This window comes from Artibeus jamaicensis, unplaced genomic scaffold, assembly GCF_021234435.1.
Source record: "Artibeus jamaicensis isolate MK-2021 breed Jamaican fruit bat unplaced genomic scaffold, CSHL_Jam_final contig_444, whole genome shotgun sequence".
In the NCBI taxonomy this organism is placed as follows: Eukaryota; Metazoa; Chordata; class Mammalia; order Chiroptera; family Phyllostomidae; genus Artibeus; species Artibeus jamaicensis.
This window is the reverse complement of record NW_026521831.1, coordinates 1,462,375-1,489,481: the sequence shown is the minus strand read 5'-3', so window position 1 is coordinate 1,489,481 and position 27,107 is coordinate 1,462,375. Positions and strand designations below refer to the sequence as shown.

General features: G+C 59.3%; 1 protein-coding gene across 3 annotated transcripts in view; it reads right to left on the bottom strand.

The window, feature by feature from the left end:
* The window catches only part of CDC42BPB (CDC42 binding protein kinase beta), an 81,817-nt gene that overhangs the window by 28,467 nt on the left and 26,243 nt on the right, over window positions 1-27,107 (bottom strand). For 2 of the 3 annotated variants that reach the window (XM_053665959.1, XM_053665958.1), the window contains exons 2-11: window positions 19,176-19,267; window positions 16,362-16,445; window positions 12,853-12,948; window positions 9,908-10,056; window positions 8,760-8,853; window positions 7,118-7,318; window positions 5,258-5,506; window positions 3,793-3,872; window positions 2,097-2,263; window positions 1,901-2,020 (exon numbers count right to left, since the gene is read on the bottom strand). In XM_053665959.1, the coding sequence (XP_053521934.1) occupies window positions 1,901-2,020; window positions 2,097-2,263; window positions 3,793-3,872; window positions 5,258-5,506; window positions 7,118-7,318; window positions 8,760-8,853; window positions 9,908-10,056; window positions 12,853-12,948; window positions 16,362-16,445; window positions 19,176-19,267 (1,332 nt within the window). Of the gene's footprint in view, window positions 1-1,900; window positions 2,021-2,096; window positions 2,264-3,792; window positions 3,873-5,257; window positions 5,507-7,117; window positions 7,319-8,759; window positions 8,854-9,907; window positions 10,057-12,852; window positions 12,949-16,361; window positions 16,446-17,233; window positions 17,330-19,175; window positions 19,268-27,107 lie in introns of those variants that run through there. The other variant, XM_053665960.1, reaches the window with a different exon arrangement.

The window sequence follows — 27,107 nt, the reverse complement described above, 5'->3', positions numbered from 1 at the left end:
AAAGATCCACCGGACCGACCCAGGCACGAGACCCAGGTGGGCAGGCAGCTGTGGACGGATCCTAGGTGTGGAGTAGCAGCGGAGGGACCCACTGAGAGCACAAGGTGGCGGACCCACTGAGAGCTGACCGAGGTCACACATTCACGTGCAGATGAACCGGGAAAGGAGCGAGCAGTGAGACTGAGACAGACCGCGCAGGGCCCAGCGGGGAGAATCAGCAGAGGGGACCGCCATTGTCCCTCTCTGACCCGCCCCCACATACGGCGTCACAAACCAGCAACGTGGGTGGCCCCGCCCTGGTGAACATCTAAGGCTCCGGAGCACCCCTCATACATAACAAGCGAGAACAGAGCAAAACATTATGGCTCAAGAAGAATAGCTCAAAGACCCAGAGCCCATAACTCTAAGCGACGAAGAAATAGCAAAACTTTCAGAGGCACAGTTTAAAACACTGGAGATCAGGATGCTCAGAGAACTGGTTGATTTTAGCCACAAATTAGAGGAACAAATGAAGCCTACACTATGTGAAATGAAGGAAAATGCATAGGGAACCAATAGTGATGGAAAGGAAACTGGGACTCAAATCAATGGAGTGGACCAGAAGGAGGAAAAAATGACCAAACAGAAAAAGATGAAGACACAAGAATTCAAAAAAATGAAGAGAGGCTTAGGAACCTTCAGGACATCTTTAAACGTTCCAACATCCGAATTATAGGGGTACCAGAAGGGGAAGAGGAGCAGCAATAAGTGGAAAACTTATTTGAACAAATAATAAAGGAGAACTTCCCCAATCTGGCAAAGGAAATAGACTTCCAGGAAATCCAGGAAGCTCAGAGAATCCCAAAGAAGTTGGACCGACCCAAGAAGAAACACACCAAGGCACATCATCATTACATTGGCCAAGATTAAAATGAAGGAGAGAATCCTAGAAGCAGGAACAGCTAAGGGGACAGTCACCTACAAAGGAGTTCCCATCAGACTGTCAGCTGATTTCTCAAAAGAGACTTTACAGGCAAGAAGGGGCTGGAAAGAGGTATTCCAAGTCATGAAATCCAAAGGCCTATAACCAAGATTGCTCTATCCAGCAAAGCTTTCATTTAGAATGGAAGGGCAGATAAAGTGCTTCTCAGATAAGATCAAATTCAAGCAGTTCATCATCACCAAGCCCTTATTATATGAAATGTTAAAGGGACTTATCTAAGAAAAAGAAGATAAAAAAGATGAACAGTGAAAAGACAGCAAACTCACAGTTATTAAGAACCACACCTAAAACAAAAGCAAACTAAGAGGACAGCTAGATCAGGAACAGAACCATAGAAATGAAGATCCCGTGGAGGGTTAGCAACAGGGGAATGGGAGGAGGAGAAGGGGGGAGAAGGTACAGAAAATAAGTAGCATAGATGGCAGGTAGAAAATAGATAGGGGGGCAAGAATAGTATGGGAAATATAGAATCTAAAGAACTTGAGACACATGGTCATAAATTAAAGGGGGGAATGGTGGGGGAGGGGTGTGCAGGTGGAAGGGAATGAAGGAGGGAAATAGAACAACTGTAATGGCACAATCAATAAAATATATTTTTAAAAAAAAGGAAGCAGTTCCGGCACCTCTGTCTCAGAGCTACAGAGAGGAGCGCGCAGCCCGGGGGGCCCACCCACCGGAAACTGACTCTAGCTGCGGCTGTAACACTGTATTGGAGCTAGGCTTCCAGAGAATGACTCTAAAGAAACCTACGAAGCCCCAGAATTCCTCCCAGGTCTGCTAAAGACCTGGTGGTCTTTTAAAATAGTGGTCTTACCACTTTTTTCTGCTTTTGCTTCTTTTATGGAAAGGATTCTAAAATTTTCTTCCCAGAGATTAACTCCCTCTGAGAAAAGACAGCAAGCAAACTTTAAGATGTACCTGAAATTTTATTCTTCAATCGCTCGATTTCCTCATTTAGCTTTTTGATTTCTTTATCTCGGGCTGACCCGCCCAGAGTCCGTGCTGAGCCGTGGAGGGACTGGACGGTCTGGGTAGACTCTGCGGGGCGGGGGAGAGACGCTTGAGCAGTGCCGGCCGGCGCGGGCGCCTGAGGAGGGGGGGTCGCCCCACTCACCCTGCAGCTTCCTGCTGAGCTCCAGCTTCTCCTGCTCCAGCCTGCGGATCCTCCGCTCGTAGGCCTCCGCCTGCAGGCTGCTCTCCAGGTCGCGCTGCACGCCCTCGTCTCTGGCCAGCACGCTGGGTGGCAGCGTGCCCTTCAGAGAGCCCCGGTCAGAGAGGCAGCTGCAAGCACAGCACAGGGTGTCTAACCTGAGTACGGCCACCTGGGCAGGGCATTCAAAGACTTCCCAGGGAAAACTAAATGTCTTTAAACTGGCAAACACAAACAGCTGTGAAAGATTTCATTGTCTACAGAGCCAAACTCAGGCGGGAACCTTCCCGAAGGCAGTGGCGGGGAGACAATGAGGAGGACACGCCCTCTCACTATGTGTCCTCAGAGCTGGTCGGAGACGGGGAAGCGCCAGGCCTGCACCAGCGCCCACAGGACAGTTAGTGTGGCCAGCAGGGGCTCCATGCAAGCAGTGGGGCCTGCAAGGCCTCACCGGACGGCTTCCTGGTTCTGCCACCAATGGGGAAAAGTTCCTTCCAGCCCTCTGGGGCTCGTCAACCCTGTGAACCAAGGGTCCCTTCCATTCCCATGCCCTGACCAGCACCGCAAAGCTAGTCACCATTGACCAGCCAGCAACAGACCTGCTGCGAGCAGGACCACGGTGAAGGTGAAGGTGAAGGCACTCTGGCTCAGAGCTTCACTCCTGGACTGTCCCACCCGTGACTTAGCTCCCTGTTCAGCGTGACAGTGAGAGCAGGGGGATGCCTGAGCCCTGCACTAAATGCCACAGGCACTGGCACATGGCAGCGCTGACGGGAGGGCCTGGCAGGGTTTCTCAAGGGCAGCCTAGGTGTTGGGCGTGCCCATTCTACGGGGTCTGCTCCAGGAGAAGGTACCTGGGCCTGACCCACCAAACCGGCGCCAGGGACCCGCAGGCAGGACCAGCGCCTAGTAGGCTGGTGTGCACCTGGAAGGTCACTAGCTTCTGCCCGTAGGACAGACACAAAGGCAGCACACCCTCCACTCCTGGTGCATCTCCTAGGCACTCCTGTCAGAGCAGTCCCTGCTGCGGAGGATGCTGGGAGCCAGGTGCTGGCTCCTTCCTGCAGGCACAGGGCAGCTTCATTCATGTTACCCACCCTTCATCCTGACCCTCTCCTCCTGCCCCAGCGTCCCTCGTGAGATGAGGCAGATGGGACCCTGAGGGGCCCATTCGAGATACAAACACGGGTGGCGCCAGCGCTCTCGGGCCCCTGCTCTCAGCGCTGCAGGCTCCAGGCTCCGGCCCCAGCCACAGAGGCCAGAGCTCTGGGCCCTGGGTGCCAGCAGAGCACCCGAAGGAAGGAAGGGCAGGCGGGGCTGGGTCAGGATCGGCAATGCACAGCCTTCGGCCACCTGCCCCCCCCAAGAGCCAGGAGAGGTTCCCACTGTTACAGGACAAAGAACATACAACAGAGACCACAACGCCTAACTTCTTATCAGGCTCTTCACGAAAAGTCTGGCCCTGCGGTGTCATTTTGGTTTAGAAGATAACACTCCAACCAACCCCGAGGCACCCACCTGGTCACTGGGTGTGTTCCCTGGAAAGACAAACACACCCCCACCGCCCAGCGCTCCGGCCACGCACTGTGTAGAAGCAGAACCTCAAACTGTCCCCAGGCTGGGGAAGGCTCTACCTCGGGAATGGAAGGACTAGACGTACCTTTCCGTGGTGAACGTGAAACCAATGAACGGCAGATGTAACCCGGAAAAGCCTGTGTGAGACCCGGGAGGCAGCATCTCCTGCAGGAGAGCACAGACAAGACAGTGAGAGCACGGTGAGGCCGCGGGAACGCGACGATGAAGGTGAGGGTGCACAGGGGATGGCAGCGTCGCCTGCAGGGAGCTTGGTGCCGGCAGACTCGTCCCGCCCCCCCTCCCCACCCCCTGCTTCTGACTCCGGCACACTAGTTAGGAGAGCGAAAACACAGCTTTGACAGTGATACTGGTGCAGGCCAAACTGGGAGCAGGCCAGGCGTCTCCACACCTTTTAAAGCCACAGCGTCTGTGCTCAATGGGATCCAACGCAGCGGGGGCAAGTGCTGCCCCCAGCGACCAGGGCCAGGGGCCGAGTGAGCTCTGGAGCCCACAGGCAGACTGTTTTAGATGACTATTAGTTACAACAATAGTTTCCAGCTTGATAATCCTTCCTCCTTAGAAATAAAACCAAAGTGATCTGGGAAATTTCAGTGTGGAAATGAGTCTCTCTGGAGCCCGGAAAAAGCTCTCCTGGCAAAAAGCTCCGGCTTGTGTCCCACGGACTAGCGCTGAGCTCCTCCTTCAGTAAGTCACGAACAGTCGAACTTCCCTTCTCACACGCATCCTCAGTTACTGTGTCCCCAAACCAGGCCTGGGGACAGGTCAGAGGTCAAACGGTCGGGTCTGCCAAGGCCGAAACGACTTCACAGTGTGGGACACGGGCCTGCCCCACCAGCTCACACCCTGGACGGGCGCCAGGGCCAGGACCAGCCTGGACACACGGGCTCTGCGTGGTGGCAGCCGACTGCCACCACACGGGAAGCACACACCCGGGGCAGGGAGACCGGACGGCCTGCTGGTGCAGGGACGTGGGAATTGGACAGGGAGCTGAGAGGCTCCTCCCTGGGGCTTTAAACCTACGAGTGGTAACAGGCCTGCGGTGACACTCAGAAATGACAGTGCAGGTGACACTGCTTTGAAAACTCACAAAGTGCCATAAAGACAAAAGTATTTCTGATGAATTCTAAGACAAAACAGCTTTTTTACTTATTTTTCCTTAAACTGTAACCCATTATTTAAAAAAGGGACACTGTCCTGACTGGTGTGGGACAGTCGGCTGGGCATCGTCCTGCAGACCAAAAGGTCTCTGGTTCAGTTTCTGGTCAGGGCACAGGCTTGGGTTGCAGGTTCAGCCCCCAGTAAGGGGAGGGCGAGAGGCAACTGATGGATGTTTCTCTCTCTCTTCCTCCCTCCCTTCCCCTCTCTAAAAGTAAATCAGTAAAATCTTTTTAAAAAGGGACATTAAAGACCCAGCTAGAAGGTGCATTTTCTTGAGACCATCGCCTGACCCCTGCACATCGGTGCAGCTGTAGAACGCACTGCCGCTCAGCAACCCCCCGAGCCCGGCGCTGCTGAGCGAGCCCACTTACCACGTTCCTCAGCACGTCGTCGTCCACGTCGAAGTTGGACGTGTCGGAGGGGCTGCTCACGTCCGGGATGTAGGGTGCCTCCAGGTTCCGGATGTTCTCCCAGTTCAGCCCTTGGAAGAAGGCATGCTTCTTGAAGTCCTCGATGCCGTTCTGCCCAAGCCGGTGCTCCCTGCTGCAGATCAGCCTCTGCATGAGGTCCTTCGCCTCCTCAGACACATCAGTGACATGGGACGGGAACTGGAATCGCTCCTGGGGGGAGGGGGCGGTCAGCGGACCGAGTGGGAACAGCCCCAGAGCCTGAGCTACCCGAACCCAACCCTTGGGAGAGAACCTCACACTTGCCAATCGGGTGGCTGCTGTCACTCACAGCGGACGGGTCAGCCCCCACCACCCCCCACCCCAACACCCCAGATGAAGACGCAATTGACGTTCGCCTCTCCAGGAGACAAGGGGTGCCGACGACACTTGGGCGGGGACAGGAACCACACCCACGGCAATCCTACTCGTGGACATTTATGCCGGAGGAACAGCCACCAGGGGAAGCACGTGTCCCCTGACTCAGACATCTGCCAGCTACCCAGGTGCCCTCGAAACTTGGAACAAAACTCGGAACTCGGCTTGTGAAGACAGATGTGGGACAAAGAAAGGCCATCTCTGTGCGCCAAGTACAAAGTCCACAACAACGCAGCAGCAGAAACCCCGTCCTGCGCCAGGCGGTGCCATTTATCCGAATGCACACGCCCCCACCCCAGCCTAAGTGCCCAAGGGCCACACAGCACAGTGGTCAGGCCACCTCCCCAGGTGGCTGCAAAGACTAAATGCCCACGGGCACCGAGGGGACAGAGCAGGCCCCGGGGGCTCTCCACCTACTGTGTGCACACTGCCTGCAAGGCCCATGGGTTTACAGTGCATGTTAATTTACAAATAAAAGATTTACTTCTACTTTGGAACACGTGTCTGAGGGGCACAACCTGCTCTGATGTGCAGCAGGAGGAAGACAACCCCCCACGTTAGTGCTGATCCCTCCCAGGCAGCAGGGCGCAGCCCAGACGAGCACACGGTGCTGTTTCCAAGGGGAGTGTTTATGTGTGTGTGTGTGCGTGTCTGTGTACATGAGTGTGAATACCTGCGAGTGCATCACAGTGTACACGTGGGAGTTCAGGAGTATGTACCTTCGTGTGTGAGCATGAATACCTGTACGTGTGTGTACAAGAGTGTGTGTGTGGATGTATGAGAGTGTGTACAAGTGTGTGAGAGACAGAGAGCTGCGTACGGGTGGGGCAGAAGGTCAAACCAGCATTAGAAAAGAAGTATTTGAGCAAAGACCACAGAGAAACAACCAGGGGACAAAAGCATTAGAAGAGGAAGCGACAAAGGACCAGCCAGCACAGGAGAGTGGGGCGGGCGACAGCCAGGAACAGGGAAAGGGAGAGAGGCAGAGAAGTGGGACCGCCAAGGGACGCTGGGCGGCAGTTGCTGACCACGGCTCTCTGGGACACCGACTGAGACCAGACTGACGGGGCTGGGTGACCAACCCAGACCCACGGCCCACGGCCCCCAGGCCGCCCTGGGCCGGCTCAGGAGAGGCCGCCCATGTGTGCCACCTCCGCCAAGGCCAAGTCTGCTGCAGGCACTCAGACCTGACAGACACCATCACCCTGCACCACAAAGTGGGACCGTCCGCAAAGCCCCACCGGCACCCCCTGGGGCACAGCCGCTCCCAAATCTCCCCCCTGCTCTCCAGGGCCACGAGCCTGCTCCAGCCCCAGCCCTGCTTCCCCAGGACTCCACCAGCTTCCGAGCTAAGCCCCACTCTCGACACTGGCACCAACGGGCTGGTCCGCCACGGCACTGGCGTACCTCGTGGTTCATGATCTTGCCATAGGTCTCCACGAGCGACTCAGCGTAGAACGGCGTCTCTCCATAGAGCATCTCGTACATGCAGACGCCCAGCGACCACCAGTCACACTCGGGGCCGTACTTGCCCATGCCGTCCTCCATGGCCTGCAGGATCTCTGGCGAGATGTAGTCAGGTGTGCCCACGGCCACGGACGACTGGACCTTGGGGGAGAGGGCGTGCTGAAGGGAAGCCTGGGGCATCATTAACATCAAGCAGCTCACGCGATGGTGACACACAGCCTAGCGATCCAAAGTTCAGTGTGTGTCAGTGTCCCTGCGCACTGCGCGCTGGGCAGTCTCCCAACGCCCGCAGCCACCACGGCCAGATGGCATCGCCGTCCCCCAAGGGGGCACCGTTTCCCACTTGCTCCATCGCCACCCAGGGTGGCTGGGGACCAGGCACGCCCAGGCCAGCCCTGCTCCGACCTGCATGTGCAGAGACCCTGGGCGCTGGTGAAGGAGGCTCTGCCCGGCAGCCCGTCTCACAGCCCGCCCTCCGGTCTGCCCAGCGGACGCCTGCACGCAGGTCCAGGGGCAGCTGGGTGCTGACGCTTCCCCAGACAGGAGACTCCATGGCTGAGCCCGAGAGGGAAGGGACGGTTGCTCAGCCAGGAGTGGAATGGGCCCGGATGTGGTGACGCCTCGGTAAGCAGCAAGGGCAGCAGCCACCACGGGCAGAGCAGGGCCTGCAAGTTGGGGAGGCGCGGATTCGGAAGGACCAAGGTCTCCCTCGGGTCACGTCTGAGAGCCCAGGAGAAAAAGCAGCGCTCGGGGCAGTCAGTCAGTCAGCAGGGAGTTCTGCCTCCGACATGTGTCAGGGCCACTTCTCCACACCTGGGGCCCGCGGGGCCCGACATGGGCAGCGGAGGACTGGGCACCAGGGGTCACCTGGGGCACATGTGCAGGACCGTTAGGAACCAGGGGGTCTGGCTTTGAGGAGAGAAAGTGAGTAAATCTCTCTGTTTCTCTTAAAACACTGTCATCTGACGGTCGCACGCCGAGGCCTAAACAGGCGGCAGAACCGGAAGGACAGCCTGGCCCAGACCGGAGGCCCCTCAGCCTGCACCCAGGGCAGATGCCACGTCCCGGGGCTCGGCGCTGGACAGTGGCCACAGGACGCTGGACGGTGGCCACAGGAAGGCACGCAGACAGGGCCCCGAGCACGGGCACCCCGGCCATGGCCTGACGGCCCCCCGCTCAGCAGCAGGGTGGGCTGGTCTGTGGAGAGCTGGCACCCAGGACCCCACCTCCAGGCCAACTGCCCACGGGGAGAAGCCGACTGGCAGGAAGTCCTCGATCCCCAGACAGGAATGTGAGTCCCGCTGGCATCAGTCCCACTCGAGGACCCGAAAGGGGCGCTTTAAGAAGCACCTGGAGCTGCCTCTCGGTGCAGGGCTGGCCCGCCTTCTGCTGCCCGGAGGGGGGGGGGGTGCACAAAGCCACCTTCAGAAGGCGCCTGGTAACTTCCGTAAACGTAAACTCCTCACCAGGTTTGTCTCGATTCACGTTAGTAAAGTGGGTTTCTTAACTTTACCTGAAATGTTCGGCCTGTTCTAATTGCAAGCAGACCCCGAAACCAAGCAGAAAGCCTAAAAATACCTACAGTTCCATCGTCGTTCATCTTCAAGCAGGACCCAAAGTCGGCCAGGCGGATGTGGCCGTTCGCGTCCAGGAGGACGTTGTCAGGTTTGATGTCCCTGCCGGCAGAACGAGTGTGCGCGTCACCCATCCGCAGGCACTGCGCCGGCCGAAGCCCCAACCGGCAGCGAGGCCGTGGCTGCAGCGAGTGGGTAGCGCTCCCTGCTCAGCGCGCTCAGGCGTGGCTGCCAGTCGTCACCAAGCCCCACCCCTGTGCTCCCCGTGCCACCGCACAGCCACGCGCCCCCACCACAAAGGAGCAGGAGGAACAGAGACAAGGTAAAGGGTGGGTCAGGTGGAGAGGTTAGCCAGGCCCCTGCCACAACCAACCCACCAGGGGCCCCAACCTGCACTTCACGGACAAAGACAGGGGCAGCTGGGTGGCCTGCCCAGGGACAGGGCAGCTGGTAGAGGGCGGCGGACGCGCCCTGCCTCCCAACCCCTGCTGTTCTGTGCACCTGCAGGCGCAGGCAGGGAGGACTCTGAGCACCAGCCGGCTCCCCGGCAGCCAGCTCCCCTGACTGGACAGCGTGAAAAGGGAACCTGAGCTTTGAAAGCAAAGGATGGTGTCCCCGCAAGGAGCACAAGCATGTCCCCAGCAGCATGACTCCCACAAGCTAAGTGTGGACTCCAGGGCCATCCCCACACGGTGGAAGGGGCAGGGGCCGCTCCTCCCAATGCTGTGAGCCTCACCAACAAACCAGAGCCAAGGGCCGCATCCCACTCGGAAGAAGCAGCCTGACATGGCCCCCGGCGCCCCACCCCCTGCAAGCCCAGCGCCCTTCTGTGAACATCTGTGGGTGCTCGAAGCCACAGGCCCTACGGGGTCGGCCTGACGAGGGACAGAGAGGGGGGGCACCGGGCGGGGGCCCCACGAGGCTGAGGTGTGCAGGGGAGGGGGTGGGCCAGCGTCTGCTCCACATCAGGACCGGGGGCGGCTCGGACAAGCATGTGGTCTCTCGTGGCGGCAGTCGGGCTGCCACCGGCAGGTGCTGGACTTCACAGGTGCTGGGTGAGCGGCTGGCACGAAACCGTGCAGAGCGAGCACTGGGTGCACCTCTCGGAGCAGGCCGGCCCGGGCGCAGCCCGTGGAGTGGGACGGACAGCGGTTACCTGTGCACGTAGTGGAGCTGGTGGATGGAGTCGATGGCCAGCACCATCTCCCCGATGTAGAACCGCGCCATGTCTTCCGGAAGCCTGTCCTCGAACTTGCTGAGCAGGGTGAGCAGGTCACCGCCCACGTAGTAGTCCATCACCAAGTACTACAGACGGGGAGGGGGGAACAGCATCCGGTCACCGCCTCACCTGCCCACCCAAGGCCGACGTCTGCCTGGGCGCTGCCGAGCCTCAGGGACCGTGGGAGGAAAGGCTGGTGGTCCAGCCGCGGGGCCCGCCTTCCTTTGTGCGGCTGCTTCCCAAGAGATGGACGCTCTCTCTGAGCAGTGACTCCTCAGTGGGGAAGAACCGCCACTGCCCTGACGAACAGCTGCGTGATGTTTACTGGAACCTGTAACAGCCACCATTCCCCGAGCACCTGGCACCTCCCTTCAGGCCCATGACTCCGCCCAGAACCCGGTCACCATTGACCATCCCCCCCTTCCTCCCCACTCCACAAGGCAGGAGCGAGGCTCAAGGTCACCCAGCCAGAGGGACGCAGCGAGGAACTGAATGCACAAGGTGCCCACCATGACGTTGTCGTGTCTCCTGAAAACGAGGCACGGGCCCCGCGCTCACACGGCTTTGCCGGCAGCCCCTCCCCCGGCCTCAGCCCCTCCCTCCGGGGCTCACCACCCCCCCTCTCTGCCAGGCCCGGGGGCAGCCTCAGGCAGGCCTCTCTGCCACCTGCAGGGTGACTCGCATGCAGGGACGTGACCACAAGCGAGGCAGAGCTGAGCACAGGCCTGTGGAGCCGCAGGTACGGAACCAGCAGCAGGTGGACCGCTGTGCGGAGGCGAGGCCTGAGTGAGATGGAGGGACGGGTGCACAGAGGCAAGAGGAGAACGACCGGCCGCTGTGGGAATGGGAAATGGTGGCTACGGCCGGAGCACGACCAGGGCGGAGAGCGAGAGGCCGTGGCAGGGAGCTGAGACGGGACTGGTTGGTGCCACGCGGTGTCTTGACGCTGCCCTGTGAGGAGGGCACCAGAGGGGTTGGAGGCGGGTCGTGACCCGGGCGGCGGCGGACAGAGGAAGGCACAGGAGAACACTGCAGACGCAGGAGGAGGAGCCCACGGCCCGTTACGGATGCCCACAGGGTGAGGGGGGCCCAGGGGGATAAAGAGCCAGGGTCTTCGGCCCCCAAAGAAAGCGGCAGGAAGGGGCCAGGCACCATGTCCAGACAAGCCCCGCGGTCCCCACGTCTACCCACACACCTGAAACGGACACCGCAGGCCCGCTGCACCCCCGCCCCGCGCGGCTGACGGGGGCTGGAACGGAGCTGCGAGGAAAGTGAGGTGGGAGGGTGCGCGCGGCCGACGGGGAGACCCTCACGCTGGGCAAACACCCGACCAGTGAGCTCCGCGGCCACGCCCCACAGGAGCTGTCGGAGAGACACCGGGTCTGCGGGTGGCCCGGGAGCCTGCCACCGGACGTGTGTCCATACAGCTCGGGGTGCCAGCTGTCCAGGCCTGCCTGTCCCCATCGGTCACCCCACAGGGTGGCAACCTGCTGTGAGGCCACAGCGGCAGGGACCGCTGGTGGGGTCAGGGAGAGCGGCCGGGCTGGGCCTGCGGACCGCAGAGGCGGGGCCGGCTCCGCGTCCAGGTGCTGAAAGGCCCCGGGCCCGCGCCCCCCTCCTCTGCCCAGTTCCCACTGGGGCTCTAACTGGGCAGCTCCACACTCACGGGGACGGCCTCTGGGCTGCAGCCCTGACTGGCCCGGCCGAGCGCCATGCCAAACACTGCAGAGACCACAGGCCATGCTGACTTCGGGAAAAATAGCACAGACAAAAAAACATCGTTTCCCCTCGTGAGATGCGTGTTGCCTGGTGTGCCTTAGAAACCTCGTTCAAAACAGGAAGCGAACAGGAGACAGTCCATCGGAGCAGCCACACTGGTCGTGGAAGCCGGAAGTTACGTGGAGACGGCCCCGAGCACCAGGCCTGTGTGGGGCGCACTGCTGGGCCGCGCCCCCTGCCCCAGACACCCTTTCTGTGCAGCGAGGAAGTCAGGGTGCCTGACTCATTGGCCACCACCGAGAAGGCCCACAGGCCGGCACTCCTTCAGCAGAAGCTGCCCTTCCATCAAAACAAGAATGAACATTTTCAATTCTACGTAAAAGTCAGACAAACCGTTCTGCCTAACCACGGTCATCTGAACCTACAGCATCTCTTGGCCCTCGAGAGTAAACAACGGAGCCCGCACTGTGCCGCGCGTGGTGAACAGACTTGACCGAGAATGCACATCAGTCATCACAGAGAGAACACAGCTTAAGTCCCTGACCTGAGGCTGCAGTGACCCTCCAAGTGGCCACTGCCAGCCATGCACTAGACAGAGGGGCAAGGCTGAGACCCCTGTGCACCCGGACCTCCCCAGTGCGGACGTTTTTTGGGTTCAGGCAAAGCTGTGGGGTCGGCTTCAGAGTTAAAATGCTGGCAGAGCAACGGTGCCTCTGTCAGAGCACGAGCGAAGGCCGGTCCCTCCTCTGCCACCTCACTGGGGTCCACACTCACCCTGCGCGCTCGTGTGAGTCAGTGCCGACGAGTGAGCGCGGACAGTGAGCCCCACCTCGAGTCGGAAGGGTAACCGACGACAGAAACCAACAGTCACCCGAAACTGTGCCGGGAAGCTCCCAGGGGCCAGCGTGTCCCCTGGGGAGGACTGGACACAGCACAGGGACGCACACACCCACACGGTGGACACGCCTGCAACGTTTTCACTCCCCACAGCCATTTCCCACTCTTATTCAAAACAGAAAAAGTTGACGCCCCCCCCCCAATTTATTTAAAGGTAATGAACCCAGAGAACCAAGCGACTGGGGATCCATCCAGTGAGGAGAACGCCACGGTCCGCTCTGGAAGACGCTGCGGACAGCAGCGCGGTCCGAGCTGAGCCCACGTACCAGGTAGTTCTCGTCCTGGAAGGCGTAGTGCAGGGTGGTGATCCACTGGCAGTCTCCGTTCACCAGCACGTCGCGCTCCTCCCGGAAACAGGCCGTCTGCAAGGCAGTGGGGGAAGCCGCTCATCCCTCCGTGCCCGCCCCGCAGGGCGCCCTCTTCAGTAGAGGGCCCTCTGCCCTCTCCCAGAGCCAGACACCCATCTTCTCCCCGGGCGCTGCGGTCAGCAACTGCTTCCCGATAGAGCCCCTCCCACCCAGCATCACACGACTTCTCTACACCAGGTCGGCCACCGGGGGAGGCCTGGGCTGCGGCCGCCCCGGGTGTCTGCCTGTCACAGACCCTGCAGTTCAGCAGCCACACGGCTGGCGGGATGGGCACACACCTGCTTACTCACCCGGGGGGGGTTACTTTTAAGAGGCGTGGTTTATCTGCAGGACACCGGTGCACACATCTTAACAGGACCCCACTACGAGGACCCACGGCCTAGAGCGCACGGGCCAAGGCTGACCATCAGACGGCTGTGGTCTGTGTTCACTGAGCACTTCAGTGCACGGGTGGCGCCTGAATTTAAAAGTGACCGGGAGCAAGGACGGGGAGACAAGGGAGCCCTCACACACGTCAGCGGCACTGCAAATCAGTGCAGCCACTGTGGAAACCAGCACAGCCCTCAAAAAATTAGAAATAGAGCTGCCATATGACTCAGCAATCGCACTTCTCAGTATTTACCCAAAACACCAAAAAACATTACTTCGAGACAGTGTGTGCGCACCAGTGCCCATGCAGTGCTGTTTACAGCAGCGGAAACAGGGGGACAACTCAGCGCCCATCAGCACACAGAGAGGGAAAGGCAGTGTGGCCTGTGTACAAGACGGAACGTCACTTGGCCACAGGGAAGAGTGTGAGCCTGCCACTCACATGGGCTCCGGAAGGCATCTGCTCAGCGCAGCCGGTCATATGGCAGAGGACAAATACCGTACGACCTCACTTGCACATGACTCAACAAAACAGAAGTGCACCCACAGGGACAGGGAACAGGCAGACGGTGCCGGAGGGGAGGCGGAGCGCAGGCGACGGGGGAAGCAGTCCAGCGGGTGGTCACCTGGAGTGGGCGGCGCGCCCAGGGGAGCAGCAAAGGGCGCTTTTAAAAAATTAAAGTAACCTGGCCTTTGGACGATGAAAACAAAACATCCTCCTCACCAAGTATCTCACAGAAGTCTCGCACCCCCCAGATGTGAAACGTGGGAGCACAGAAGCACCCCAATGGGGACCCCGAGTGCAGGGCACCGGGCAACGTGCTACCCGCTCTCCCGTCTGAGTCTCACCACGGCCTTTGGATTTGCTGCTTCTGTAGGTTTTTCTGCTCTGAGCATCTTTCAAAAAGGAAGGACTGAGGTGGGTGTGTCCCGACTCAGGGATCAGAAGGAGAGACAGCAATGGCAGGGCAGGGGCCCCGCAGGCCTCGAGGGCCGGCCCAGCCCCGACAGTCCCGGGGACGCTCCCGGTGCGTCCCCAGCACCTGCCTATCCGCATGCAGAGTGAAGCCATTTCTGAACTGGGGTGTGGCATGGTGGCTCACACAGGAAGCACACCCATTATTCAGCAGGTTTTTCTTTAACAGCTTTCACTATTTTTTTCTCATCACCAGAAAAGCTGAACTAAAAGCCAGCCTGGTCAACCAGCTGTGACCTCCCACGGCTCCACGCCTCTCCCGTCACCCTGCCCACCTCTTCTCTCGTGTCACTGGGTCTAACTGCAACCGGCAGTGTGGCCCTGACCTGGGCGTGCTCACCCTGGTAAGGAGAAGCTGCCTCTCCCTACCCTTGGGACTGCCACGGCTTTTTTTTTTTTCCTTGAGAGAGAGAGGAAGGGGGAGGATAAAGAGGGAGAGAAACATTGATGGGGATGTGAGGTTGCTTCTTGCACGCCCCCTACTGGGGACCTGGCTGGAAACCCAGGCACGTGCCCTGACTGGGAATCAAACTGGCAACCCTTCGCTTCACAGGCCAGCGCTCAGTCCACTGAGCCACAACGGCCAGCTGTCAGAACTTTTAAAACCGAAACACACACAGATGCTTCAGAGGTTAACCTAACAAGATCTATCAAACACGCTTGGCTGTCTCCTTTCACTTGCTCCTGTAAAAACGGGGCCTGGAATGGCACCTGACCCTCCTCCTTCCCTCCCCCAAACATCCACGCCACAGCGGCCCCCCTTCTGCCCTCGGAACACTGAGTCCTCGCAGATGCCCCTGCATTTGCCCAAGTGCCCGTGGCAATGTGAGGAGAAACGCTGGGCCGAGGCCGCGGGAGGTGGGGGTGCGGCTTGAGGATGGAGGAGGCTGAGGGTGGCTTGGATGAGACAGAAGGAGCTGGGCTGAGGCAGAGCCGTGGGCCACCAGACCTCTGAGCCCAGGCAACCACAAAACCGTCCCACACGCAGTCAGCCGACCTGCCTCACTGGGCACCCGGTGGGTGTGAGACCCGGAGCAGGAGCCACAGCAGGGGCAGGAGGGGCTTGGGGGTGGAGCAGCCCTCCTGGTTCAGACGCGGTGGGCGTGAGGCCCGCTGTGGGACACTGATGGGTGGGATGCTGGGGTGAGAGTGCCCACCCAGAACATTGTGACAACCTGAAGCTCAGGGGAGCGCTCCCACTGAGGGGCTCGCACAGCCATCTGCCCGGGGCAGGAGCTACCGTGGGCAGATGAGAACTCCAGACCAAAAGAGGGACAGGCCAACTCAAGTCACAGAGGGTCTCGAGGGAAAGGATGAGAGACCGGAAACCAAAGGAGGAAATTCCAAAAGCAGGGGTGGCCGATTCCAGAGGGAGAACCGGGTAACACCGTGTGCTAAGGGCGTGCTGGTGGGGAGTGGCCCGAGAGGACAAGGGCAGGGCAGAAAGGGCAAGCCCGGTGGTGACCTGGCAGCACAGCCTGGGAAGGAAGGCCTCTTGGCTCTGAGGCGGTGGAGGAACTTTGGGGGGAGGGAGTGGGTGGGGACGGAGACCGAAGCCAAGGCAGGGGTGAGTCTGCGGACGCCCGGAGCGAAGGCCTGGGCTCAGCGCAGCCTCGCCAGCCTCAGCAGGGGCCAAGCTCGGGGTGGGCAGAGGGCGCTAGGCAAGAGCAGCTGCCACAGGGGCGCACACGGAGCAAGACGGGATCAGACTGCCAAGCAGCAGTCACCCGCTGTCATTCACAGTCTTCACTGCGCCTCTAGGAGGGCACACAAGGTCGTTCCCATCCCTCAGTGGGCCCCACCCCCAATCACTCCCTTTCCACACGCAGCAGCACTGAGACACGCCTGACATTTCCGTGAAGCTTCGCTCTGTCCTCGTGGCAAACGCCACTCTGGCCCACAGACCGGGACGGGGGTCTCTCAGGTGGGACATGGGGACATGCGTGCCCACCAAGGCAGAGAAGCAGCCGCAGCAGCGGCTGGCACCCCGAGCGCAGAGAGCAGCTCCTGCCCGGGGAGGCCCAGCTCACGCGACGGTGGGTCTCGCCCCCATCACGCTCACCTCCGCCCTTTTAAGCATCTCCCACTTGTTGAGGATTTTCATGGCGTAAATTCGTTCTGTGTTCTTCATTTTGACGACAGCGACCTGGAATACAAACGGAGTTTCAGAAAAGCACACTATCATGAAACTACACTGAAATCTTGCCTGGAAACCCTAGAAAATGAGCTGTAAGGAAACTCAAGTTTTCATGTAAATGAGGAATTGCCCGTAAAGTATCAAAACTTGATTTTAGCCACACAACAGCTTGAATGATCACACCTGCTCAGGTGAAAAAAGAAACTTCGGTGCTGAGCACTGGGTGTGTAGGGCGCAATGAACATGCTCCGAATGAAGTCAGGCACAGAGTGCTCAGCATGCTGGCTGCCAGCCATACTCTTCACAGTACGACTCACACACCACCTCTTCCAGGAAGTCCTCTTGGACTGCCTGGTCCCTACTAAATCTTGAATCACCACCAACACCAGATGTGACGTTTGCACCATCACGAGTGCTCTCTACCTTACGTGAACCTATCATTCCACGGCCTAAGTCTCCACCACGAAACTCTAAGCTACACATTGGCAGTGACAGTAACTTCTGTGAGAGGAACAGACCCTTCTGCTGCCAGCGGCAGGCGGCCACACACCACGCACGAAACAGGGTTCCTCAGCGACCTGCCACCTCGCTTTCTGAACAGTGCATAGCACGCAGTGATGCCATGAGGGTCCCCACAGCACACCTAGGGCGCCGGCACATGCCGAGAACCACACTGAGCGATGTGTCCGCACGCTCTCCGCTCATCCTCAGCACGACGCTCGCCAGGGGCTGTGGTTAGCACCTGGCGTGCAGACGTGAACTCTGAGCTCGGAAGGGTTCGGGCGAGGCCATCTCACCCTCGGGCACGTGCTTGTGCAAACGACATCACAGTGACAGCCACGCCAAAGCCAATCTTCCTGCACTGGGCGTGGAGTCTGCAAGCAGCATGTCCTGCTAGGACCCCCGGCCTGTCATTCGAAAACAGTGGCTCCATCAGAACCGTATGTGAAGGGCACTTCAGGTCCCCACACCACTGAAGAGTGTCCTCATTTCTGTGATCTGCTTGGTGCCATTGAAAACAGAGAGGCTGAAGCTGGGCCCATTTCAGGTAGGGGATGACGAGAACATCCGGGAAAGGCCACGGGGCATGAGTCAGGTTCCACAGAGTCCAAGACCCTAGCTCTGGAAGGGAAACCAGTGAGTACGCAGGGTCCCCACACTGGTCCAGGGAGTGGGTGAGGAGTGCTGGTGCCCAGAGCCCAGGGCGGGTTGACTGTCGAAGTGGGACAGGGGCGCAGAGAAGGTGGTAAAGCCTGAGGGAGAAGCAGGGAGGGAGAAGCGGGGGGCTCCTGCAGAGACAGGGCAGGACGTGCTTCTGCTGACCTGGAGGGACGCGGAGGCGACCACTCTCACCTCCTCGGGGACTCGACAGCCGAGTCTTGCACTGGCGCTCCGGAAGAGGGGAGCAGGGAAAGAGACTGCCCACCACCAGGCACAGCAGGGGCCCCCTCTCCTCCAGAAGGCGCCTCCCCATGGCCCCTGAACACTGCAGCCTGGGTGCTGTGACAGCCAGACCCAGAGCCTGGCACAGTGCCTGGGGCCAGGGTGCTGCCGGCCTCAGTGTGCCCTGACCCGACTCAGCTGCGATCCCAACAGGCTTTCTCTTTCTTCTCACTAAGCCACGACAAAGCCACACCTTCCTCAGAGAGCTGAGGCTTCTTCCTTCAGACCAAGTTGCCTAGTGGCTGATGGGGCCAATGGGAGGAGGGGACTTTCCAGGGGGCAGAAGGCACCACTTCCATCGGGGCGCTGGTTGCACAGGTGTGAGCATCTACCGTAATTCAGAACGTCCCCGCAGATCTGGCGAGTCATGTGTAACCGAACTTTAGTGTTAACATGACAACAGAAACTGGAAGGAGAGCGCCCTGCGCAAGGGCCACCGCCAGCGGCGCCTGGGGTGAGGACGTGTGCCCACACCGCGTGCACCCTGGCAGGCCGCCTGCTTCTGACCTGGGAAGGTGCACTCCGAGCGGGCACGACTCCTGGCAGCTGCCACAGATAATGAGAACCACCGTGATTATACCCTCTGTGTATCTTAAAGAGAACTTTTAATTAACAAATGGGTTTTTAAAAACAGCCCTGGCTGGTGTAGCTCAGTGGACTGAGTGCGGGCCTGTGAACCAGAGGATCACCAGTTCAAGTCCCAAGTCAGGGCACATGCCTGGGTTGTGAGACAGTTCCCAGTGAAGGACACACAAGAGGCAACCATACATTGATGTTTCTCTCCCTCTTTCCTTCCCCTCCCCTCTAAAGGTAAATGAATAAAATCTTAAAAAACAAAACAAACAAACAAACAAAAAAACTTGTCCACCTGGCTGCTGTAGCTCAGTGGATTGAGCGTGGGCCTGTGAACCAAACAACCAAGGTTCGATTCCCAGTCAGGGCACATGCCTGGGTTGCAGGCCAGTTCCTAGCAGGGGATGCATGAGAAGCAACCACACATTGATATTTCTCTCCCTCTCTTTTTCCCTTCCCCTCTGAAGATAAATAAATAAAATCTTTTCAAAAAAACTTGTCCGTAAGAACCTCTTTAGCCTGAAGGATATTTGGGATAATTCAGCAGGCACAGCCTCCGTTTTATTTTCCTCTCCCCGGGCCTCCCTGACTGTGTCCAAGCACCCTCCAAATGCTGCCGCCACTTGCCGCACCCCCGGTCGACGGGAGGGCCCTAAGAATGTCGGGCGTGGTTCTGGCGACGCAGGCCAGGCCAAGGGAAGGACGGAGCGACGCTCGTCTCACCTCGCCGAACGCGCCTCTTCCGATCACCTTAATTATTTCGAAGTCTTCTCGGCGAAGCTGCATCTCCTTCACCAGCTGTGTGAACGGTTTGGCTAGAAGTTTAAAGAGACAAAATTAACACTTTAATAAGCTGACGCTGTGTGAAAACTTAATTGATTGAGGTATTCCAGTAAGTTATACTCTTTATAAAAAAACGCTTCCTTTAAAAGTAAATCCTTTAAAAACCGTGTGCTATCCACAAGTCCCGCAGAGTGAGCTCGCACTCGAGGTGAAGGTGGGTGAGCGCCACCAGCGCCTACGCGCCGCCCCCGCCCCATCACAAATGCTGTCACCGCAAAGTCCCGACTGAGGACCACGGGAGGACTCACATACCAACCGCCACCTGAGCCCCCGTCCGCCCTGCAGCAGCTGTGACCGCCAGCTCGCCAGGGGAGTGAGCGCTGAGCTCACCTGACCCGGTGGCACAGCTGGGGGCGCCCTGGGGAACCGTAAGGGACCCTGTGCTCACAGCAACCCCACTCACACTGCGTTTGCATGTCCACACGGCCACTCTTCCACATTAAGTCTGGTTATTACCCTTATTCTAAGGAGAAGAAAAGACAGAGCCAAACTTCTTGGACAGCAAATCATGTCCACCCAGAAGCTGTGAACGTGACTTATTTGGAAGTGGGGTCTTGGCTGATGTTCCCACACCGACACGGGGACATAACAGGGAGGGACAGAGCCCTAAATCCAGCATGAACACCGGCCCCACACAAAGAGGGAATGGGGACCCAGCAGGGGGAAGGGCCATGGGAAGACAGACGCAGGGATCGGAGTGGCCCAGGGGCTAAAGTTTTGCCTTTTGAGACACAGATTTGAAGCTGGTTATTGAGGAACAAAAGGCGCGGGAAGACCCCTTGGCCCTCCTGTGTGCTGCCTCAGAGAGTCAGGCAGAAAAACCTGCATAAGGGAGAGGGGCGTCACCCTAGCGTCCCAGCCTGAGCGAGGTGGGCGGACTGGAGAGACCCGGCAGAGCCTGCCGGCCCAGCTGGGATGCGCCCGCCAGTCTGCTCTGCCCACTCTCCTTTCGAGTCACCTGCTTCCCCTCAGGCACCCAGCCCTGCCTCCCTCTCCTGAGGCCAGAGCAGCACGTGAGCTTCCACGGCCTGCTGTCGCTCTGAGCCTCGGGCTCCCGGCACCGACGCAGACGTGGGCCCCGGAGTTCGTCCTGGGCCTTCCTCCTGTCTCCTGTGGATCTGACCACTGGCCCAGCTAGAAGAACTCGAAAAGTGGGTGGACGGTCACCTCTGGTGCCCCGCGCTGCTGCCTCAGCAGCTGCAGGAGACAGGGAAGGCTTCCTCCCCGTTCAGGGGGAGCACGGCCGGCTCACTCCTCATCTTTGGACGCTGGCCTCATGCACCGGGACAGAAAAACCTGTCCTTCGAGCCCCGGGGGTTGCACGTCTGCTACCGCAGCTCCGGGAAACCCCTCCAGGGGTTGTGCCGTTTCCTTCCAGGACTACGGAGCAAGTGGAAGAGCCAGGGAGCCACACCGTGTTCTCCAGACCGTCACCCACCCCACCCTCGGTCTGGCCGCCGCTGGTCACTGCACCCCGTGCATCTGTCCTCGTTTCCGCCTGCAGGTCTGGACCCATGTGTGCTGTGCCAGCTCTTGTTTTTCCTCTGCAGGTCTTCTTCACATCTGTCACCACGCCCACTGGGGGGACCCGGCAGGGTGCCCAGAGGGCCCCTTCCATGTTACTCCCTACATGGACGCCTGCATTACCTCCAAAAGCAGCCCTGCCATCGGACACTTCCCGAGCTTCTAAGTGACTACACAGCGGTCACCTAATTCTACACTGCTTCTCCTTAAGGAGCTGCCCACATCACTGAGGTGGGACTCGCACAGCTCACTGGCCATGGTGACGGCAGTCAGGGCCCCAGAAGGTTCTTGGTGCCCGCCCACAGGAAGCTACTGCCCCTCACTGGAAAGCCCCTCCGGCACAGAGGTTAGGAAGCAAGACACACACCCCCGGAACTTTTTTCCTAACCCAGGGTAAAGAAAGTCCTTGAACCAGAACTTAAGGTCATCTGTGATACATCTTTCTTTGTTTCAAATATTACTAACAGCCAGTAAAGACCACACACAGCCTCTCAGAGCTTCTCCTGGGGGAACTGAAAGGCACCTTGCGCTCCCCACCATGAAGAAAGCAGTCCCACTCATCTGCTGAGTTCTGCCTCACCACCAGGGGGAGCCCTCAGAAGGGAAGCCACGTCCAGGGGCCGTGAGCGCACCACCACCGGGGGACACTCTGGCAGGGGTCCAACACAAGTCTGCACACTGCTACAAAACTCCAGGACACACACAGCTGGCGGGCCAGTTTCAAACGTACAAACTGAACACCAACGTTCATGAAACAAGAAAACATCCCCCCGGCAACTGAGCCACATCCACGCCCCCCCCCCCGACACACTCAGCGTTTACGTAACCTGTATTCCACTTCCGTTCGACTTCTTCTCACATTTCCATCCTCCTCAATTATCGTCTCGACAGATGCACAACATTTCACTGAGTTTGCACACCAACAATCTGAAAATCAGGCATCTGCTGCGCGTGCCAGCTCAATGTTTAATTTTCAAAATTGTTCCTTTCTTCTTGTGAGGAAATGCGCAATGAACACTTCCAGGCACTCAGCACTTTACCGCTTTAAAACCATTTTTAGGTTGGCATCCCAGAGCCCTCGGGGGCACTGGCGTTTCTGCGGTCTCTAACCTGCCCCCCAAACTGGGTCTCCTGAGTCCACCCACGACATGCCCCGTCCTGTGAAGGGGCAGCTCCCTGAAAGGCCAGGCCCTCTCCCTGCTGGCTGGGCGCCCTATGGTGTGGACTGTCCAGTTGGGACCCCTGGCCACTGACTGCGTCTCCTCTGTGAACAGGACGAGCGGGAGTGCTTTGCTCCAGCCCACTCAGACCTAAGAGCTGGGAGCACCCCCCCTCCCGGCCTGCTTTTCACCTTCATTATGGTGCATGTAGCTCACATAAAGTGCCACTTTCAGTAAGACGGAATCAATTCATTTTTCCTTTGTCATTTTATTAGTAAAGCTTATTTAGAAAGTTATCAACTCTTTACAGATCTGGTATTCAATCCTTTTTTCATTTTGCTAAATGGCTTAGTGAGCCCATTACCCATCTGTTGTTTGGAGGACTCTGGAGTGGGGTGTGTTTACTTTTGATTCCAGTTTAGCGTCTCTGTGTATTTAAGTGGTCAGTTGACTCCTGCCCCCCTGGACAGCGGATGGCCATGCCCGCAGGGACCCAGGGGAGAGCCCTGGCTCAGGCTGTCAGGAGGGTCAAGTCCTGAGGATACCACTTGGTGGCCATCCCAGCTAGAAAGTCACTTGATCCTTTGTGACAAAATTTCTTCATCCATAAAATGGGCAACAGGGCCCTCCCACCCACCTCGGGGACCCATCAACAGTGACAGCCAAGGCAGGGAGGAGCTCGAGTTCCAAGGCTGAAGCCCTCGGGCCCCTCCCTCCCCTCCCTTCTCCCCCCAGCGCTTATCCAACAACTCCAGGCCTTCCCTGTCAGGGGTCCCTCCCACTCTCTTGACAGTATTTCGCTGCCCGCACACTTCCCGCACAAGACCAGTGACAGTGTCCCCAAGAGGACAGACACGGAAGTACCAGGGCTGGGATGCTGAGCGGGGGAAAGACAAGCCCGAGGGGAAGCCTGATGAGGGTGCTGAGAGCGTCGGGCACAGAACATCGGTCATGAGAACAAACGCTGACCTTTACAAACAAGGGTGCCGGGCACGATCCAGAAGATGGCTTCTTCTAGAACATGGCGCCCGTTTTCGAACGGTCCTAAGGACACGGTGGAAGCCCTGCACTGTCGTGTAAAAATTATCGTGACCGATCGGCTAAAACCAGCTCAGAACACCACTCACAGTGCAGACCCCACAGGGCACTGACAGGAGGGGTCAGAGCCTGTGGGGGTGGGGGGTGGTGAGGAGGACATGCGTGCCAGGGCACAGGGTGAGAGTGGGGAGGGGGCCTGTCCCACGCTCGTGGGGGGCCAATCAGGTAAGTAACCAGGCTCCGGAACCTGGAGGCCAAGCCCCTCGCCGTCAGGGAGGAGCACAGAAGCTCGGGGCCGGCACTGCAGGCACCGGCGGGAGCCCTCAGTGAGCGACACGTGGGAGCGTGAGGAAGCTCAGACAGTGCAGCGCCGGCCCGATACCAAGCACAGCCAGGGTCAGGTGGTGGTCCCGAAACCCCGTCCCGCAGCCGAGGAACGGGTCCCAGAGCGGGGTGGGGAAAGCACAAGGTGAAAGTGCCCGGGAAACGAGGGTGAGCCCCAGTCAACACTGGCAGCCCCAGGTCAGAGCCCGTTAAGCCAAACAGGAAACCAGGAGTCCACGGTGAGGTTTATACAAATTTAAACCCTGACGAGAAATGGGACAGTTACGCAGCTCCAAAGTGCACCCCACAAATGCTCCAGACCACACAGGGAGTCGGTGGCCACACAGTGAGGCCTGGCAGACGTGGCTAAGAATCAAGTGGTCCCGGTGGACCGTCATGCTGTGTGACAAAGGAAAACTGTGTGCCACCTGACAGGACACTGAGAGGACAGTGTCACTGCTGTGCTTTTCCTGCCGAAGTCACACCACCTGAACTTTACCATGAGGAGGCAGGAGGCAAACCTGAGCTGAAGAAGGGAGATATCCAGCCTGCAAGGCTCACCTGCTTCAGTTTCAAGGTCACCCAAACCCAGGGTGGAGGACGGACTGGCTCACGCTGACAGGAACTACAGGGATGAGGCAGTGTGGCTCTGTACCAGGTCCCTCCCCTAGAGAGGAGGGTATCAGAGGGCCAGGGACACTTCAGTGCTGTTTGAGGAAGAGAAGGCAGCAACATGCCAGCGTTGAACCCGATTCTGGTGGCCACAGACGAGGGTGACGGGCGTGGTGCAGGCACCTCACTCTCGGCTGGGGGAGGAGGTCTTCCTACCGTCGTCAGCAGCTTTTCTGCAAGCTCGTGAACTGTTGCAGACAGTGTGGACGTTTTTTAAAGACCGCCTATTGCGACGCAGAAAACAGGCGCGGAGAGCCAGTGTGGGAGCGCGCTGCGCCCTCCCCGCCAGGAGACAAGAAGGCCTGGGGAAGGGCCACCGCGGCCTGGAGAGGAGACGGAGCGGCCACTCCCAGGGCAGCCCTGGAGGTCGAGTCGCCTGTAAGGGGCACTGGTGCCTGCCTGGGTGCCGGGTCCCCAAGAAGGCAAGACCCAACGCAGAGGGACCCTCAGGGAGCGACAGGCAGGCACAGGACACTTGGCAGTCGCTGCCACAGAGCTGGGCGTCAAGAGAGCCTACTGCTGTTTCCTATTTCCAAAAAGTAGCACAGCTGAGCCGGGCGGGGGGGGCTGCTGTCCCCCCTCCCTTCTCAGGCTCCCACTCCCCCCAGAGCTTGGGATGCTCAGAGCCCAACTCAGGGCAGCAGCACCTAAGGATTTACAGACGCTGGGGGGGGCCACCCCACCGGTCACACCACCCAAACTGCCTGGACACCGCACACAACCACAACCACCGCCGCACCACGGGGCTCACTTTAAAGGCCACTGACTCTCGGGGACTGTGACCCTGGGGTTGGGGAGCAGCCCACAGAGTCCCTCCTCCCCACTCATCAGCCACCATGGGAAGGGCCCAGTCGGCACCTCCGGCAGCCCGGGAGGCTCGGGTCCTGTGCGAGGACTTGATACCCCCCGTGCCCTGTGATGCCACCCTGTTGGGCACCACCTGACTGCCAGTCAGTCCAGGGCCAACACCCTGGCCCCTGCCTGACATGGACCCCCATCGCCACCATGCTCCTGCACCCCACTCTCCTGCCGATCTTGCCCTTCGAATGCTCACTGGCTTCCCACGGCGCTGGGGCAGAACCCACACTCCCACCAAGCTCAGTCCGTGTTCGAGCTGCACCCCCTCACCCTTTACCCCGTGCCCCCTCACCCCCACCCTGGCAGGAGCCCTCGCTCTACCAGGTCTTCCTAAGCCGGGGACCCCCCTGGCCCTGGCTCCTCCTCACCCTAGGGTCCCTGGCAGGGGCCCTCTCACTGGGCTGGCGGCCTGCAGGTCTCCAGCAGAGGGCCCAGACTGGGCCTGCTCACCCCACCCCCCCTGCAGGACAGAGCCCAGGGCAGCCGTGCCCACCCCCGGGATGCGTCCCGGAGAACACAGCCGACCGGAGAGGCAACCTTCTTACAAGGAGGCTTTCGTTTTTCCTAAGGTAACTTCGTATTTCTAAGAACTTGGGATATTTTGCACCAAAACAAGACTGAAAAAAGCTCTAATGCTAGACAGCTAAACTTCCATCAGGAGAAACTTCTCCCGGTCTTCTCCTTCCTCCACAGCCTGGCCCTGCCCCCCCAGAACTAAGGAGGAAACAGGCGCCCCGAAGGCCGAGCGCTGCTCGGAGCAGCCGGGGTGCAGGGCAGACCTCCGTCCCGCGGGCACAGACGGTGCTGCCCCACAGCACAGTCTCCACTCCCAGGAAGACCACCTCGGCCCCGTCACGAGATGGCAGGACGGAGACTGGAGACCGGCTGCTGCCCGCAGCACGGCCCCGTGACTGGTGGGACGCAGTCAGCGGCAGCTCTGAGGCGCCCATAGGATGCAGGGGGCCGGAGGCCAGCGGCCAGGCACACGCCCGCAGGCCACGTATCTGACTTCCTGTATGAGGAGGAAGGGCCAGGGTAGCACCCCAAGGACCAGAGACTGTGGCCCCCGACAGAACGATCAAGTAGAAAAGGCACAAGGTCGACACCCGCTGGGCAGCACGGTCTGGCACCCATGAGAACTGGGAAAAGGGCGAGCGCTGAGAGCCAGGCTCGGGTCCAGCGTGGGCCGGGAAGGCCGCCCCTTTCCCACGAGCGCCGGCGGCCGCCATGGTTTGCAGCTCTCGGGGCTGGGACAGCTGCCACACCTACAGGAGACCAACACACGCCCTAGTTGTTGAAAGTGTGCCTAAGTTGCCCTAAATGGCTGTTCACTTTACCGCTGAGCTCTCCCGTTCCACGACGGGTCACGGTCCTTCACAGAGCACCCGGCGCACACGCCTGTCGTCTAGGACCCCCGTCGGAGAATGCGGAGTCTTCCAGGAAGCCCGGGACCTCCACAGGCAGTGCCCCAGATGCGAGCTCTTCCAACACAGGCTGAACCGCGCCGCACCGCACACAGTGACCAAACGGCCCTGACCGCTGTGGCTCAGACGGCTCAGCATCATCCCTCCCGCAAACTCCAAGGTCATCGGTTCGAGCCCCGGTGAGCGCACAGGCCTGAGCTGCAGGTTGGGCCACAGTCAGGGTGCATGCGAGAGGTGGCCTGTGTTTCTTTATCTCTCTTTTCCCCTCCCTTCACCTATAAAAATAAATATATAAAATCCTTACAAAATAACAATTAAAAAAAGGAGTGAACAAACATCACCCTTTCGCTGAGTGTAACTTAAGCCTCGGGAGGCCTGGAAGGGAAGCCCTTCACCAGCCTCTGACGTGGGAGCCGAGGCTGGGTCTGAGTCGGGGGAAGCTGAGAGGCCGCGGGGTGGGAGGGGTGAGACCGCACCAGGCAGGACCTCATTCCAACAGGCTGCGGTCACAGGAAGGCCCCTCCCACCCGCTAACCTGGCTCCACCCTGGTTTGGGGCCTGACCGGTCATCCGCACGTTCCTTCATCTTTGTTGCTTCTTTGTAGCGCAGTGACTGACCTCAACGCCTTCCCATTTGGTCCACTTGCTTTGTAATCACTGAAATAACACCCCATAGCCACCCAGAAGTGTGTGTCTTCCTGCCCAAGGACGGGATGGCGTGCCCCGCCCGAAGCTCCAGGCCACAAGTCTCCGAATGGCATGGCCTCTGGGATTCCTCTGTCGGAGCACAGAGCCTGAGCCACATGAGTGAC